We start from the raw sequence: 14508 nt of genomic DNA on the forward strand, positions 1-14508 counted from the left end.
AATCAGTTCCTTGGTCTTGCTGACGTTGAGTGAGAGGTTGTTGTTATGACACAACCCAGTCGAATTTTCAATCTCCCTCCTGCATGCTATTCATCATCACTTCTGACATGGTTCACAACAGTGGTGTTACCAACAAACTTATGTATGGTGTTGGAGCTGTACTTAGCCACAAAGTCATAGGTGTAAAGCGAGTAGAGCAGGGGGCTAAGCCCATAGTCCTATGGTGCATCTGTGCTGATGGAGATTGTGGAGGAGATGTTTTTGCCAATCTGAATTGTCTGGGGTCTGCAAGTGAGGAAATCCAGAATCCAATTACATAAGGAGGTATTGAAGCAAGGACTTGGAGCTTATTGATTAGTTTTGAGGGGATTGAGTATTGAATGCTGAGCTATAGTCAGTAAAGAGTCTAGATGTTTCAGGATTGAGTAAAGAGCCATTGAGATGGCATCTGCTGTGGACCTGTTGCTCTAGTTGGCAAATTGGAGTGGATCCAAGTCACCTCTCAGGCAGGAGCTTATATGTTTCATCACCAACCTCTCAAACACTTCAATACTGTGGATGCAAGTGCAACACGATGATACATATTGAGGCAGGTCATCACGCTCTTCTCGGGCACCGTTATAATTGAAGCCTGCTTGAACCAGTTGGGTACCACTCACTGCTAAGGCAAGAGGTTAAAGATAGCAGTGAACACACCAGCCAGTTGGTCAGCACAGGTTTATAGTGCATGGCCAGGTTCCCCGTCCGGTAGAGATTCTTTCCTTGGATTCACCCTCTGAGAAGGCTTCATGTCAGTACGTCAGCTTCAGATACTGAGATTAAGGGATCATCAGGAGATGTGGAGGTTCACAATGGTTCCTTCATGTTCTGCCAGTCAAAGCAGAAAGGCATTGAGCTCAACTGGAAGCAAAGCTCTTCTGTCCTCTATGTCACTTGATTTAACTTTGTAGGAGGTTATAGCATTCAAACCCTGCCACAGTTGTCGAGCAACTCTCGTTGATTCCAGTCCAGTCTGGAATCTCCACCTCGCCTGTGAAATAGCTTTCCAGAGATCATAACTGCGCCTTTTGTAGCATTCTCGGTCTCCAGGCTTGAATGCTGGTCTGGCCCTCAGCAAATTTCAGATCTCATGGTTCATCCAGGGCTTCTGATTGGGGAAGAGTCTGAATGATTAGTGCGGCACACTCATCTACTGCTGTATTGAGTTCATTACAGCTCTGGTGTATTCATTCGGAACTCCAGCTGAGTGCTTAAACACAGCCCAGTCCACTGACTCAAAGAAATCCTATCTTCGTTCCTCTGCCTCCTGCGACCACCTCTTAGTTGTCCTAATCTCTGGAGCCTGTATTTACACCTGAAATATAGCTTTAGGGTTGGTGGCTGCTTGTGATGCAAAACCAGTTTGAGCGAACTAAATATCTGAACAGATTGAAATTGAAAGCATTTTGGAAAATCTGCTTCAATCATTTATAAGGTCCTCTGAAGTTATTTACAAATCTAATTGAACTCACCTCCCCCTCTACCCTGTATTAGATTCAACAGTAGATTTATTAATGAATTTTATCATTTCTGCCAGAGTGACAGAGGACCCAAGCAGTTTGCATGGCAAAACATGCCATTAGTTTACAACACTTTCCACAGAGCTGTGCAAAGATGATTAATTGTAATGGGGGATATCCTTTCCTAGGAAATACTCCCTCCAAAGGAGGACTTTGAAATTTATTTAAATTCTGGATCAGTTGAAGTAATGTCGATTTGTGAGTAAGTGATAATCCTTCTCCTTCCTTCCTCCCCAAGACCGGAAACAATTTAACACTCAAAAAAGTCATGCACACTGCTACTGGGATGATTATGAAATTCAAGTAATCCAGTTCCTTCAGTTCAAACAGAATCGGGCACTTTTGTGGTGCAAACCCAGCTGCCATGTTGGGAAATATGGCAGACAGGCACTGAGCTCAAGCTTCGATGATCTGATTTCCTGATATTCAGCTTTAGTGATAACTGAAAGATTAGTCCTGACTGGAACTCAGGGAGGACTCCTTTGCTGTTCTTTATTATAGTGCCCTGAAAACTATTACATCCACCTGAGAACATACACAAACCCTAGTTTAACATCTCATCCAAAAGACAGCACACTCAACAATGAAGCAATCCCTCAGCATTGCATTAATATGGCAAAAAAACATAAATCTGAGGAGAGTCTTTCACTTACAAAGGCGTAACCAGTGCCAGCGTTCATCCCACTTATCCATCATCAATCTTCTGTTCTCTGTGAGTTGTACCAACTTCTCTTTAATCTAAAATGACGAACATTTGTCTACGTCAGTGCACATGTTTGACATGTTGAATTTTTACGGAAAGAGTTTTGAAGGTGATATATTATGAGACAAAAGAGGATAAGACATCGAGTTGAACAATCAGGTATGTTCCAGAAGAAGAAGAATCAGCCACTAATTACATTTTATAAATTATATACAGAACAGTAAAGTCTAGGCACAGAACTAGTGTGCTTTAAATAACACACACAAAATACTGGAGGAATTCAGCAGGTCAGGTACCATCGATGGAAATGAACAAGCAGTTGATGTTTGGTTCTTGAACCTCACCACAGAATCAAGCTTGAATAAATCTTAATTTGCAGGATGGTGAGGATGGTGCAAAAAGTCAGTGAAATGTAATAGGCATGTTCAAAAAATGACTAGCTCCTGCTGCATTATCCATCTAGCAGCTTTGCAGACACACTTTCAATTCAGGTACATTCCCTGCATTCTCAGCATTGCACTCTTATGATTTGAATACGGCACATACCCTTATAGCAGATTAAGAGCATAGGATATAGGAGCAGGAAATTGGGTCATCCAATTTTCTTCTCAGCTCCAGTCTCCTGCCTTCTCCCTATTCCCCTTCATGCCCTGACCAATCAAGAATCTATCAGCTTCAGCTTTAAATAACAATGAAGACTTAACCTCCACAGCTGCCTGTGGCAAAGAATTCCATAGATTCACCACTCTCTAGCTAAAGAAATTCTTCCTCATCTCCATTCTAAAAGGACGCCCCTGTATTCTGAGGCTGTGTCATCTGGTCTTACTCTCCCACCACAGGAAACCTCCTCTCCATATCCACTCTATCAAGACCTTTCACCATTCGATAGGTTTTAGGTCACCCATCATTCTTCTGAATTCTAGTGAGTACAGTCCCAGAGTCATCCAATGTTCTTCTTGTGACAAGCTATTCAACCCTGGAATTATTTTTGTGAACCTCCTTTGAACCTTCTCCAGTTTCATCACATCCTTTCTAAGATAAGGGGCCCCAAACTGCTCATAGTACTCTGAGTGAGGCCTCACCAGTGCTTTATAAATTCTCAGATACCCTGCATGGCAGCAAACAAAAAAGTCACTATTTTTTTTTGGATGCCGGATTTTTGTTTTGCTTCTATTTTAGAATTGTTTTAATACCTATTGAAATACTTATTTCAAAGTGGGCGATAAGCATAATAATCTGACAGGTAAAGGGTTAGAAACAAGAGTTTGAGGGCACCTACAATGCACTTGGATCAGGGCAACATGTAAATATAATCTAGAGCACAAATCAGCCTGTGTTTTAAAAAAATGCCATTCTGTAATCCACGTGCTCACTGTATATTTTACTGCAGACAACAGTCTCTCAGTTAAATGTGTTTGCTACCATGATAACCATCAATGCATATCAACAAATTATTTTCTAACACGTCAAAAGTGGATGATGAATTCACCATAAGTACAGAATACAAAAGTCTACTCTAATGTGTTAGCTTATGACTACCAAACATATAAGCCTTCTGCATGCAGATTTTATTTCCATTCAGCAATAAACAAACATCACTTTATTTCATTCAGCTTTAAAAGATCTAATCTTGGAAGCCGACCCACTGTGCATCAAAAAAAAGAAAGCAAGCTTAAAAGCCATGATAATGTCCTCCTCATCCTCACCTCTTCAGAAGCATGATGTTTGCGGGCCAACATCATCTTGCCCAAGTCAATACAGGACACAAAATTTCTGTTTCTGGCATCAATTTCTGCTCTGATTCCTTGATGGTACTTCATCAGTAGCTCCACAGAACAGACATCACTGTCATTAAACATAACATTTAATTTAGCTAGAAGTATTGCCAAAGTGATAGATAATTGACTAATGGTATATATCCCAAGGTTAACTGTGAAATGAAGACTGGGAAATTATCTTTTAACAAAAAGACCAGAAATATATTGGGCCAGAAAAGTTTTCATGTATTCAGTGATTTTAAATGACAGATTTTCTGGGTGAATTATATCCATAAACATGCAAGCCTTGGCTGTACATGATGCTAATGTCAACTGCACCGTATTTTTGCGTGCATACGAGGCTCACAAAAACATAAGCCATTCAAATCCAAACAACGAGTGCTGAGGCCTGCTTTTGCATTGATTTAAGAGGTCTCGACTTACTCGTATGCGGTGTGGCAGGCATCTGTTGTTTTGCTGTCAACAACTGTCCTCAATGCCACTTTCAACAATGACCAATTAGCCTATTAACTGCTATGTCCTTGAACTGTGGGAGAAAAGCAGGGCACCCACAGTAAACCGGTTTCCTCCCTCAGTCCAAAGGCATACAAGTTAGTAGGTTAATTGGTCCTTGTATAGTGTCCTGTGATTAGGCTATGGTTAAATAGGGGGGTTGCTGGGCTGCACAGCTCATTGGGCTGGAAGGGCTTATTCCCTGCTTCATCTCCAAATAAATAAATAAAATAAATAAATAAATACAGATGCTGATGGCAACTCCAACTAATGTATTACCACATCAGATTTGTTTTGAATTTTGAGTATTATTTTTGTAACTCTGAGTCCTTATATTCACACTATTCCAATTCCATACTTACTGAATTGAATTGACTTTATTTCTTACATCCTTCACATACATGAGGAGTAAAAATCTTTATGTTACCTCTCCATCTAAACGTGCAATGTGCAATCATAGTAATTTATAATAACTTATGATAAGTAGAACAGTCAATGCAATATAGAGTACACTCATATCAACGTGAATTCATCAGTCTGATGGCCTGGTGGAAGAAGCTGTCCTGGAGCCTGTTGGTCCTGGCTTTTATGCTGCAGTACCATTTCCTGGATGGGAGCAACTGGAATAGATTGTGGTTGGGATGGCTCGGGTCCCCAGTGATCCTACGGGTCCTTTTTACACACCTGTCCTTGTAAATGTCCTGAACCATGGGTAGTTCACATCTACAGATGCGCTGGGCTGTCTGCACCACTCTCTGCAGAGTCCTGTGATTAAGGGAAGTACAGTTCCCATACCAGGCAGTGATGCAGTCAGTTAGGATGCTCTCAATTGTGCCCCTGTAGAAAGTTCTTAGGATTTAGGGGCCCATACCAAACTTCCTCAATTGTCTGAGGTGAAAGAGGTGCTGTTGTGCCTTTCTCACCACACAGCTGGTGTGTACAGACCACGAGGTCCTCGGTGATGTGGATGCCGAGAAACTTGAAGCTGTTTACCCTCTCAACCCCAGATCCATTGTTGTCAATAGTGGTTAGCCCATCTTCATTCCTCCTGTAATCCACAACCAGCTCCTTTGTTTTTGCGACATTGAGGGAGAGGTTGTTTTCTTGACTTTTTCTATTATTATGTATTGCATTGTTCTGCTGCCACAAAAATAACAAATTTCACAACATATGCTGGTGATATTAAAACTGGTTCTGATTCCTTTTACCCAGCCTGAGAGGAGAGATGAAGAATTTGTTCACATTGTTCTGTTGCTAAACATCTCTTATCAATGCTTTTGGGACTGATGAAGCAAGAGTGATCTGTTAAATCAATTGCAATCTTCTGAAAATAATATTTCTGAATAGTCAAGACATACAGTAATGGCCATTTTGAGGTGTGAGATTACATGGCTAAGTGTCTGTATAATACATGTATCCCAAGCACGAACAGTTGAGCTGAAGTGAGGGTGGGAGTGGCGGAGAGTGGCATTGCTAATCAGGGATGGTATTACAGCTGCAGAAAGGGAGGATGCGGTGGGGGGATTGTCTACTGAGTCGGTGTGGGTGGATGTCAGAAACAGGAAGGGAGCAATCATTCTATTGAGGGTATTCGGTAGACCTCCCAGTAGCAACAGAGACACTGAAGAACAGATTGGGAGGCAGATTCCGGAAAAATGCAAATATAACACTGTTGTTGTCGTGGATGACTTCAACTTCCCTAATATTGATTGGCGCCTCCTTGGTGCTAAAGGATTAGATGGGGCGGAATTTGTTAGCTGTGTCCAAGAAGGACTCCTGACACAATTTGCAGATATGCCGAATAGAGAGGACATACTGGATCTCAGAATCAGATTCAGGTTTATTATCACCAGCATGTGTCATGAAATTTGTTCACTTAGCAGCAGCAGTTCAATGCAATACATAATATAGAAGAAAGAAAAATAATAAATAAATAAATCCTGAATCACTGACAGGAGATGTGGAATAGCTTGCCAAGATGAAGAATTAAGCTTACATAAGGTTTAGGAAGCAAGAATCGGACAGGGCTCGTGAAAGTTACAACGTAGCTCGGAAGAAGCTGAAGAATGGACTTAGGAGAGCTAGAAGGGGGCATGAGAAGGCCTTGGTGAGTAGGATCAAAGAACAGGAAGATGGCTAGAGAGAAGGTAGGATCAATCAGAGATAAAAGAGGAAACATGTGCTTGGAGTCAGAGGAAGTAGGGGAGGTCCTTAATGAATACTTTATGAATACTACTGCAAAACCGGTTGATATGCTAAAACATGTTGCCATTCATAAAGAGGAAGTGCTGGATCTTTTATAAAACATTAGGATAGATAAATCCCCAGGGTCAGACAGGAAGTACACCAGGTTACTATGGGAAGTGAGGGAAGAGATTGCTGACGCTTTGGTGATGATCTCTGTGTCCTCATTGGCCAAAGCAGTAGGACCCAATAATTGGAGGGTGGCAAATGTTATTCCTTTGTTCAAGAGCGGGAGTAAGGATAACCCTGGGAATTACAAACTAGTGAGTCTCACTTCAGCTAGTGGACAAATTACTGGAGCAGATTCTTAGAGACAGGATTTATGAGCGTTTGGTGAAGCATAGTCAGATTAGGGATAAGCAGTATGGTTTTCTGAGGGGCAAGTCATGCCTCCTGAGCCTGATTGAATTCTTTGAAGATGTGACAAAGCATATGGATTAAGGTAGAGCAGTGAATATAATGTATTTGGATTTTAGGAGGGGTCTGTTAAGGTTCCCAGGGTAGGCTCATTCAGAAGGTCAAGAGGCATGAGATCCAGGGAAATGTGGCTGCGCAGAGGCAGAATAGAAGGCAGAGTGTGGCTGGAGATGGAGCATGTTCTGCCGGGGTGGGGGGTGGTTCTGAAGTGGTCTGCAGGGAACTATTCTTGGACCCCTGCTCTTTGCGATTTAACTTGGATGAGGAAGGGTTAAGGTGGGTTAGTAGGTTTACTAATGACACCAGGGTTAGTGGATATGTGGATAATGTAGAAGTTTGTCGTAGGCTACAATGGAAGATTGACAGGATGCAGAGCTGGACTGAGAATTGGCTAATGCAGTTCAATCCGGAGAAGTGTGAATCGGTTCTCTTTGGAAGGTCGAATTTGAAGGCCGAATACCAGGTTAATAAAATGATCCTTGGCAGTTTGGAATGACAGAGGGATCTTGGTGTGTTGGCCTTCATTCGTTAGGGGACTGACCTCAAGAGATGCTGCAGCTCTATACTTGGAATATAGTTCTGGTCACCTCAATATAGGAAGGACGTGGAAGCTTTAGAAAGAGTGCAGAGGAGATTTACCAGAATGCTGCCTGGATTAGTAAACATGTCTTGCATAGATAGGTTGAAAGAGCTGAGGATTTTCTCTTCAGGACGAAGGAGAATGAGAGGAAACTTGATAGAGGTGTGCGAGAAGATTAGAGGCATAGATCAAGTAAATAGCCAGAGACCTTTTCCCCAGGGTGGAAATAGAAAATACAAGGGAGTATAATTTTAAGGATGATAGGAGGAAAGTTTAGGGGGGATGCCAGAGGTAATTTTTTTTTAAAAGCAGAGTTCACGGAAAGTACTGCCAGGAGTGGTGGTAGAGAGATACGTTATGAGCATTTAAGAAACGCTTAGAGAACTGGTTCCATTTAAAACTGTCTGCCCTGTTTTCACAAGAAATGCAGTTTTTCATTTTAGTCACGTATGCACTGGACTGTAATACAACATGCCAGAAAACAGAAACAAACAACACTAGGGTATAAATTATTTGAAGCTAACAACAAATATTTTCAAAGCAAATATAGATAAAAATATCAACAACTTTGTTCTCACTTTTTGCCCTCGAAATCTCCATGAATATCTCTTCACGTGCACATTTAATCTCCGGGCTAAATGTCTGTTGGCGCAGAATACACATTTTTCCTCAGTCTAGTAAATTAATTTTATGATCCAAAGCAGGGTGTATCAATTGGACTTTGATTTTAACAATAGATTTAACTAATCTACTCAATTCTTTGCATATAAATCAATTTCCTACCTCAGAAGGCTGCTTGCTGCAGTATAACCAAACCAGATAATATCATTTTAATCATTGAATAGCTTCAGACTGTATTTCAGGCCTACTTAATCATGTGTGGGATCTGACTCCGGTCCTCAGCCCTGGATTAATTTCTCATCCCTATGTGCCATTAAGAAGATGGTGGTGTTGCCTGGGACTAGTGCAGATCTTCAGTTGAAGGCATGCAACACTGATATTTACAGAAGGCAAATTACAGCTTCATGGTATGCTTAAATGACAGCAAAGATCTCACTTAGACATCGAACAGTACCGCACAGCACAAGCTCTTCTGTCCTTGATGTTGTGCCAATCTTTTAACCTATTCTAAGGTCAATCCAACTCTTCGTCCCTACACAGACCTCTATTTTTCTACCATCCATGCAAGTGACAGCCTCAGCATCGATGAGAAAGAAATTTCAAAGTACCGTGGTTTTTCTTCCATTTCGATCTGCCTTACAATACTCTCCATCCACGACATCAAATCCCGGACCATACTGAAAAAGCGGAACTTATCAGCGGTATCAATTAACTGGGTGCGCCGACCATCGCAAGCATCCAAAAGTGCCTTCCAGGCCTCAACCACCTCTTGCTCTTGTTTCTGGATTGCTGCAGCTTTGTCCCCTGCATAAGCTGCTTGCAAACGTCCTGCATCATCTTGGAACTGCTGAACCTATTAAAACAAAGGCCCATTTTATATTCAAGCCAAGATAATGTTAAGACATGATGTTTTGCCTACCCTGCTTTTTTTCCTAACTGTAACTGGACACCCAAGTTTAATCACATATTTTCTAAAGAGATGTTGTTTATGATCTTCCTCCTGTCCTTAAGGTATATAATAACTTTTCATTAAATGAAATCTATACTAATGACAACAAAATTACACCAGAGGGAGACTTAAGTGAGAGCCTAAAGGCATCAATCAATTTCCAAATTGTAAGTTAATGGGGTTAGCAATGAAGCCAACTCAGAGCTAAAATTCCAGGATGTTTTCATTAAAGAATAGTATTCTGCTGGGTTTTTGATTCGCGCAGACTCATCACAACAGAACACAAAATAAACCCTAATAAAAGTGTGTGTAAGTTGTCCTTTATGACTCAAAATATAAATATGCACTAAAAAAATTACCACCTGATGTACAAGGCTATATTTTATCACGATGTCCAGGAAAATAAGGAAGAGTAAACAAAAGAAAAAGCAAATTCAACCTGGTTTGTAATCAGACTACTAGACTAACGGAGTTGTTGACCTATAGCTATCAACCATTCTCAAATAGGCTATAACAGACCCAACTATGGTAGCAAGCTTAGGGGAACAGGGCCTGTCTAGACCTGTCACACTTACCATGAATTACATCACAAATTACTTCAAAATGGTTTTATCAGATGAATGAAACTAATATCATTTTCACAAGGTCACTTTATTGCCATTTAACTGAACTTATGTGTTAATTTCTATCACAGTAACAATATGCAGTACCTGTATTCCCAGGGAATGAATGTCACGTTCAAATGCATTGTGCATCCTGTGGAAAGACTCTGCTGTGTTCGCATCACGGCCAAGCTCCTCTGGCAACTCCTTGTGCTTTTCCTGGATCAGGCTCAGGAGCTCTTTACCATCATAGAAATATTTGTGGAGTTCATAGGAGGCAGCCAGCAGCTGTGTCCTTGTGTCTATCAATTCCAGCAGATCAGCCCATGCTTCATTCAGGTTGTCCTTCCATTCTGCAATGTCAGCTGCCTCTGAATGACCCGAATCAATAAGGTCATCAATCAGATTATTCACACTGTCCACTCTCTCCTGACCAATTGACCCTGTTTTCCGGGCAAACTCGCGGAACCTTTCCCTCAGCATCTGGAAGTGAAAAGTAGATCAAGGTGAGCCAGCAGATGTTTTATTACTAAATAAAACCTGGTTCTCTTTAACATCTCGGACCTGGATTCTTCACGGGTTCTGAAAATACTGCCATGGTTTTATGATCAGAATCAGCAGTCATCACTTTAACTGATCACTTCATTAACTTTCTTTAACCAACTGGAGTTTATATCACAAATTTATGAGATTGATTTTTTAAAATGTTGTTATGGGATAACGTTATTAGAAGTAAAGGTTGTGCCATTTCAGTATAAAACTTTTTCTTTTTCCCTTGCTTCACCAACATGTTTAATTTTTGTTTTATATATTGCTTGTTCTGATATCAGCTTGGGTGCACCCGATATCCATAAAAGGAAATAAAATAAAATAGAACTTCTCTCAGTAAATTGACTGCAGGCTCAAAAAACTTATAGACAGCTTGAAAGGTTACAGTTTGATATACTTTATTAAGGTGTCTTTACTGATGCCGTCAATGAATTAAGAAATACTCACCGTAACTTGATCAAAGTCTTGTCCTAGTTCCTGTGAAGATGCTGCTAGATCCCTTTCTGCAATCCATTGCTCCAGGTCCATTACCTCACGGTTCAACTGGAAGAGATTGTGCATATCCTCCAATTTTTTGTTACGCTCACTTGCTAGGTCTCTGAGTCCTGCATACAGCTTGTCCACCTGCCCCTGACGCCTAATGATCTGTTCACTGTAAGTGAATCAAACTATCAATTATTATTGATTCCAAAAGTATTTTGTGGTTTATTTACTATTGATAAAATAAAGATGCTTCATTTGGTACGTCAACAAGAACATTCAAAAACTTCTATAGATGTACCATGGAGAGTAATCTGACATCACTGTCTGGTACGGGGTGGGTACTGCACAGGACTGAAAGAAGCTGCAGAGGGTTGTAAATTTAGTCGGCTCCATCTTGGGTACCAGCCTACAAAGTACCCAGGACATCTTCAAGGAGCGGTGTCTCAGAAAGGCAGCATCCATTTTTAAGGACGTCCAGCACCGAGGGCATGCCCTTTTCTCACTGTTACCATCAGGTAGGAGGTACAGAAACCTGAGGCAAACACTCAGTGTTTCAGGAATAGCTTATTCCCCTCTGCCATCCGATTCCTAAATGGACATTGAACCCGTGAACACTGCCTCACTTTTTAATATATGTTATTTCTGTTTTTGCACAATTTTTAATCTGTTCAATATACATATACTGTAATTGATTGATTTTTCTTCTATATTATGTATTGCATTGAACTGCTGCTGCTAAGTTAACAAATTTCATGACACATGCCGGTGATCATAAACCTGGTTCTGATTCTGATTATTGTCTGGAAAATCCAGGTGAAGAAAGACTCCTGAGTATTGAGTAACAGAGTGCAATTAACTTTGAAGATAGTTTGAATCTAAGGACTTTAGAACTGGAATAGCAGCAATCAATTTGACCAATACATTTTAATCATTGGCTCCTTAGCAATTGGTATGACAGAGCTAGTAGTCCTGTGGGGTGTGATTCTTTCTCTAAGTGAGGATATCTAGAAACATAAGAAGCATCTCCAAGTGAAAACAAATTTTAAAAATGTGCAGAGGGAATGAAAAAATGATAGAGAAAGAACAGTACATCCCTCTGGAAAGGACAACCTAATGAAAGACCACATCCTTAAAAATTCAGCCATATCACACAAAAACACATCTTGAAAATAAAAACCCAAAATGGTGGAAATACTCAGCAGGTCAGGCATCATTAGTGGGAAGAGAAGCAACTAATGTTTCAGGTCAAAGACCCCCTCATCAGAACCGGGAAGATGTGAAAATAAGCTTCTTAAGCTCTGGGAATTATGGAGGAGAGGGGGGGAAGTGCCTAGAGAGGGGTTGACCATGGGGATAAGCAGTAAACAAAGTTAACTGGTCAATGAATGAATGGGAGCAGTAAGAGAGTGAGAACATCAAATCAGAATCAGGTTAATTCTCTGATGTGTGTCATGAAATTTGTTGTTAAGTGGCAGCATACAGTGCAATACATAAAAAAATTACTTTAACTCACAACCAGCTATATAAAAATAATTAATAAGCAGTGCAAAAAGAGAGAAAAAAGTGAAGTCATATTCATGGGTTCGTGATCTGTTCAGAAATCTGATAGTGGAGAGGAAGAAGCTGTTCCTGAAACATTGAATGCGTGTCTTCGGGCTCCTGTACCTCCTCCCAGCAGCAATGAGAGGAGGACATGCCGTGGATGGCGGGAGTCCCTGATGAAGGATGCAACCTTCTTGAGGAATGTTCTCAATGGTGGGGAGGCTTGTTCCCATGGCTAAGTTTACAATCCTCTGCAGTTTTTCCCAGTCCTATACATACCAGATTGGTGATGCAACCAGTTAGCATGCTGATCCAACAAACAAGCTAAGCCAATATCTCGGAAGGACAACAGATGGCAGATATCAAGTTACCTGAATTTGTACAATTCAATATCAAGGCTGCAACATGTTCATATGGAAGATGAAGCGTTATTCTTCCAATCCTCATTGGGCCTCATTGTAACAATGCAGAAGATCACAAACTGGTAGTTCGGAGTGGCAGTGGGATGGAGAATAACAACAACAGGCAAAAAGAAGCTCAGTACCACTGCAGACTTAATGTAAGTGATCCACAAAGAGTTTACCAAATTTTCCTCCATTGTATAAGAGACTGCTTTGTGAAGATCGAATACAGTGCATTAGATTGGAAGAAGGCAGCTTCAACCTGGAAAATCTGTTTGGATCCTGGGATGGTGGAAAGGGAAGAGGTGAAAGGACAGGAGTTGCTTCACTTGCTGCTGCAAGAGAGATCTCACCAGAGTGGGGAACATAAGAGTTAACCAGAGTCACCAAGTGATAATCCATGTGAAATGCTGAAAGGGAAGGAGAGGAAGATATGTCTGGTAGTGGAATCTCTTTGAAAGTGGGAAAAATTATGGAGAATTACCTGTTGAATGTGATGGCTGGGAAGTGAAAGATGAGGACCAAGGAAGCTCTACCCTTATGTGTCCTGGTTGAGAGGGTGTGTATAAGAAAGCAGACACTGCTACGGAATGGTTGGAGCAAATGTGATGAAGACAATGGAACTGGAAGAATGGAATACAGTCCTACAGGAGGCAGGGTTGGGTGAAGAGTAGCTGAAATAGCCGTGAGAATCAGTCAGCTTGTAAGAAATGACAATACATAGCCTATCTCCTGAGACAGAGAGTGAGAGACCCAGAAAAGTTCAGGTTGATCATGTGAAGATGAGGGCTGGATGGAAATTGACCTCAAAAGTAATGAAATTGACAAGTACTGCATCAGTAGAGGATGCAACACCAATAAAAACATTAATGTACTGAAAAATGTGCTGAGGGTCAACTGTTCCCCAGATCCCTTAAAAAGGCAGGTGTAACTTGAGCCTGTAAGAATGTTTATAGCTATGCTTTTGATGAGGAAGAAGTGAATGGTGAAGAAGTTGTACGAATAAGTTCAGTAGGCAACTTAGCACTTGATGGAGAAGATATCAACACGTTGGTAGAATTGGTTGGCATTCTGCTCCAGGAAGAAGTGGAGGGCCTCCTGCAATGGTGAAGTAAAGGAATTGTATTTGGTAAAGATGACACTGTTGGAATCAGGCAACTGGAAATAGTCAAAATGGGGCTGGAATTCAAAGGTATCACAGATATAAGTGGGAAGGGACTGAAGCAGAGGGGAAAGCGTTGAGTCAATGTAGGCACAAATAAATTTGGTGGGGCAAGGACAAACTGAAACAATGGGAGAAGGGGAGTGATTCTGGTGGGGAGCTGTGCTGCATGCCACTCCAAATCTTCCTCTTCTACAACCCCTGATGAAGATGTTTGTAGAATACTGAGGTAGACCATTAAAACAATTGTAGGGCTGTTAGGCTACATAACCTGTTGCTGAGATGCAGACTCACTGTGCTTGGGTACTACTCAGGGGTGGAGCGTCTTATGAAGAGTCCTTGATTTGAAACGTTCACTCTCTTTCTCCTTCCACAGATGCTGCCTGAACTGCTGAGCATCTCCGGCACCTGATTCTACTTTAACTT

The 14508-nt window shown here is 41.1% G+C and overlaps 1 protein-coding gene across 10 annotated transcripts in view; it reads right to left on the bottom strand.

Annotated features, from left to right (window-relative positions):
- Nucleotides 1–14508, bottom strand: part of LOC140201653 (spectrin beta chain, non-erythrocytic 1-like) — a 325497-nt gene that overhangs the window by 67653 nt on the left and 243336 nt on the right. For all 10 annotated transcript variants that reach the window (XR_011886936.1, XM_072266114.1, XM_072266104.1 and 7 more), the window contains 5 exons: nt 10942–11146; nt 10054–10428; nt 9003–9247; nt 3969–4107; nt 2213–2297 (listed from right to left, as the gene is read on the bottom strand). Coding sequence is in view for 9 of the 10 variants with exons in the window: in XM_072266114.1 (XP_072122215.1) it covers nt 2213–2297; nt 3969–4107; nt 9003–9247; nt 10054–10428; nt 10942–11146 (1049 nt within the window). In the remaining variant the exon portion in view is untranslated. The remainder of the gene's footprint in view (nt 1–2212; nt 2298–3968; nt 4108–9002; nt 9248–10053; nt 10429–10941; nt 11147–14508) is intronic.

Source organism: Mobula birostris, chromosome 1 (assembly GCF_030028105.1).
Source record: "Mobula birostris isolate sMobBir1 chromosome 1, sMobBir1.hap1, whole genome shotgun sequence".
NCBI lineage: Eukaryota > Metazoa > Chordata > Chondrichthyes > Myliobatiformes > Myliobatidae > Mobula > Mobula birostris.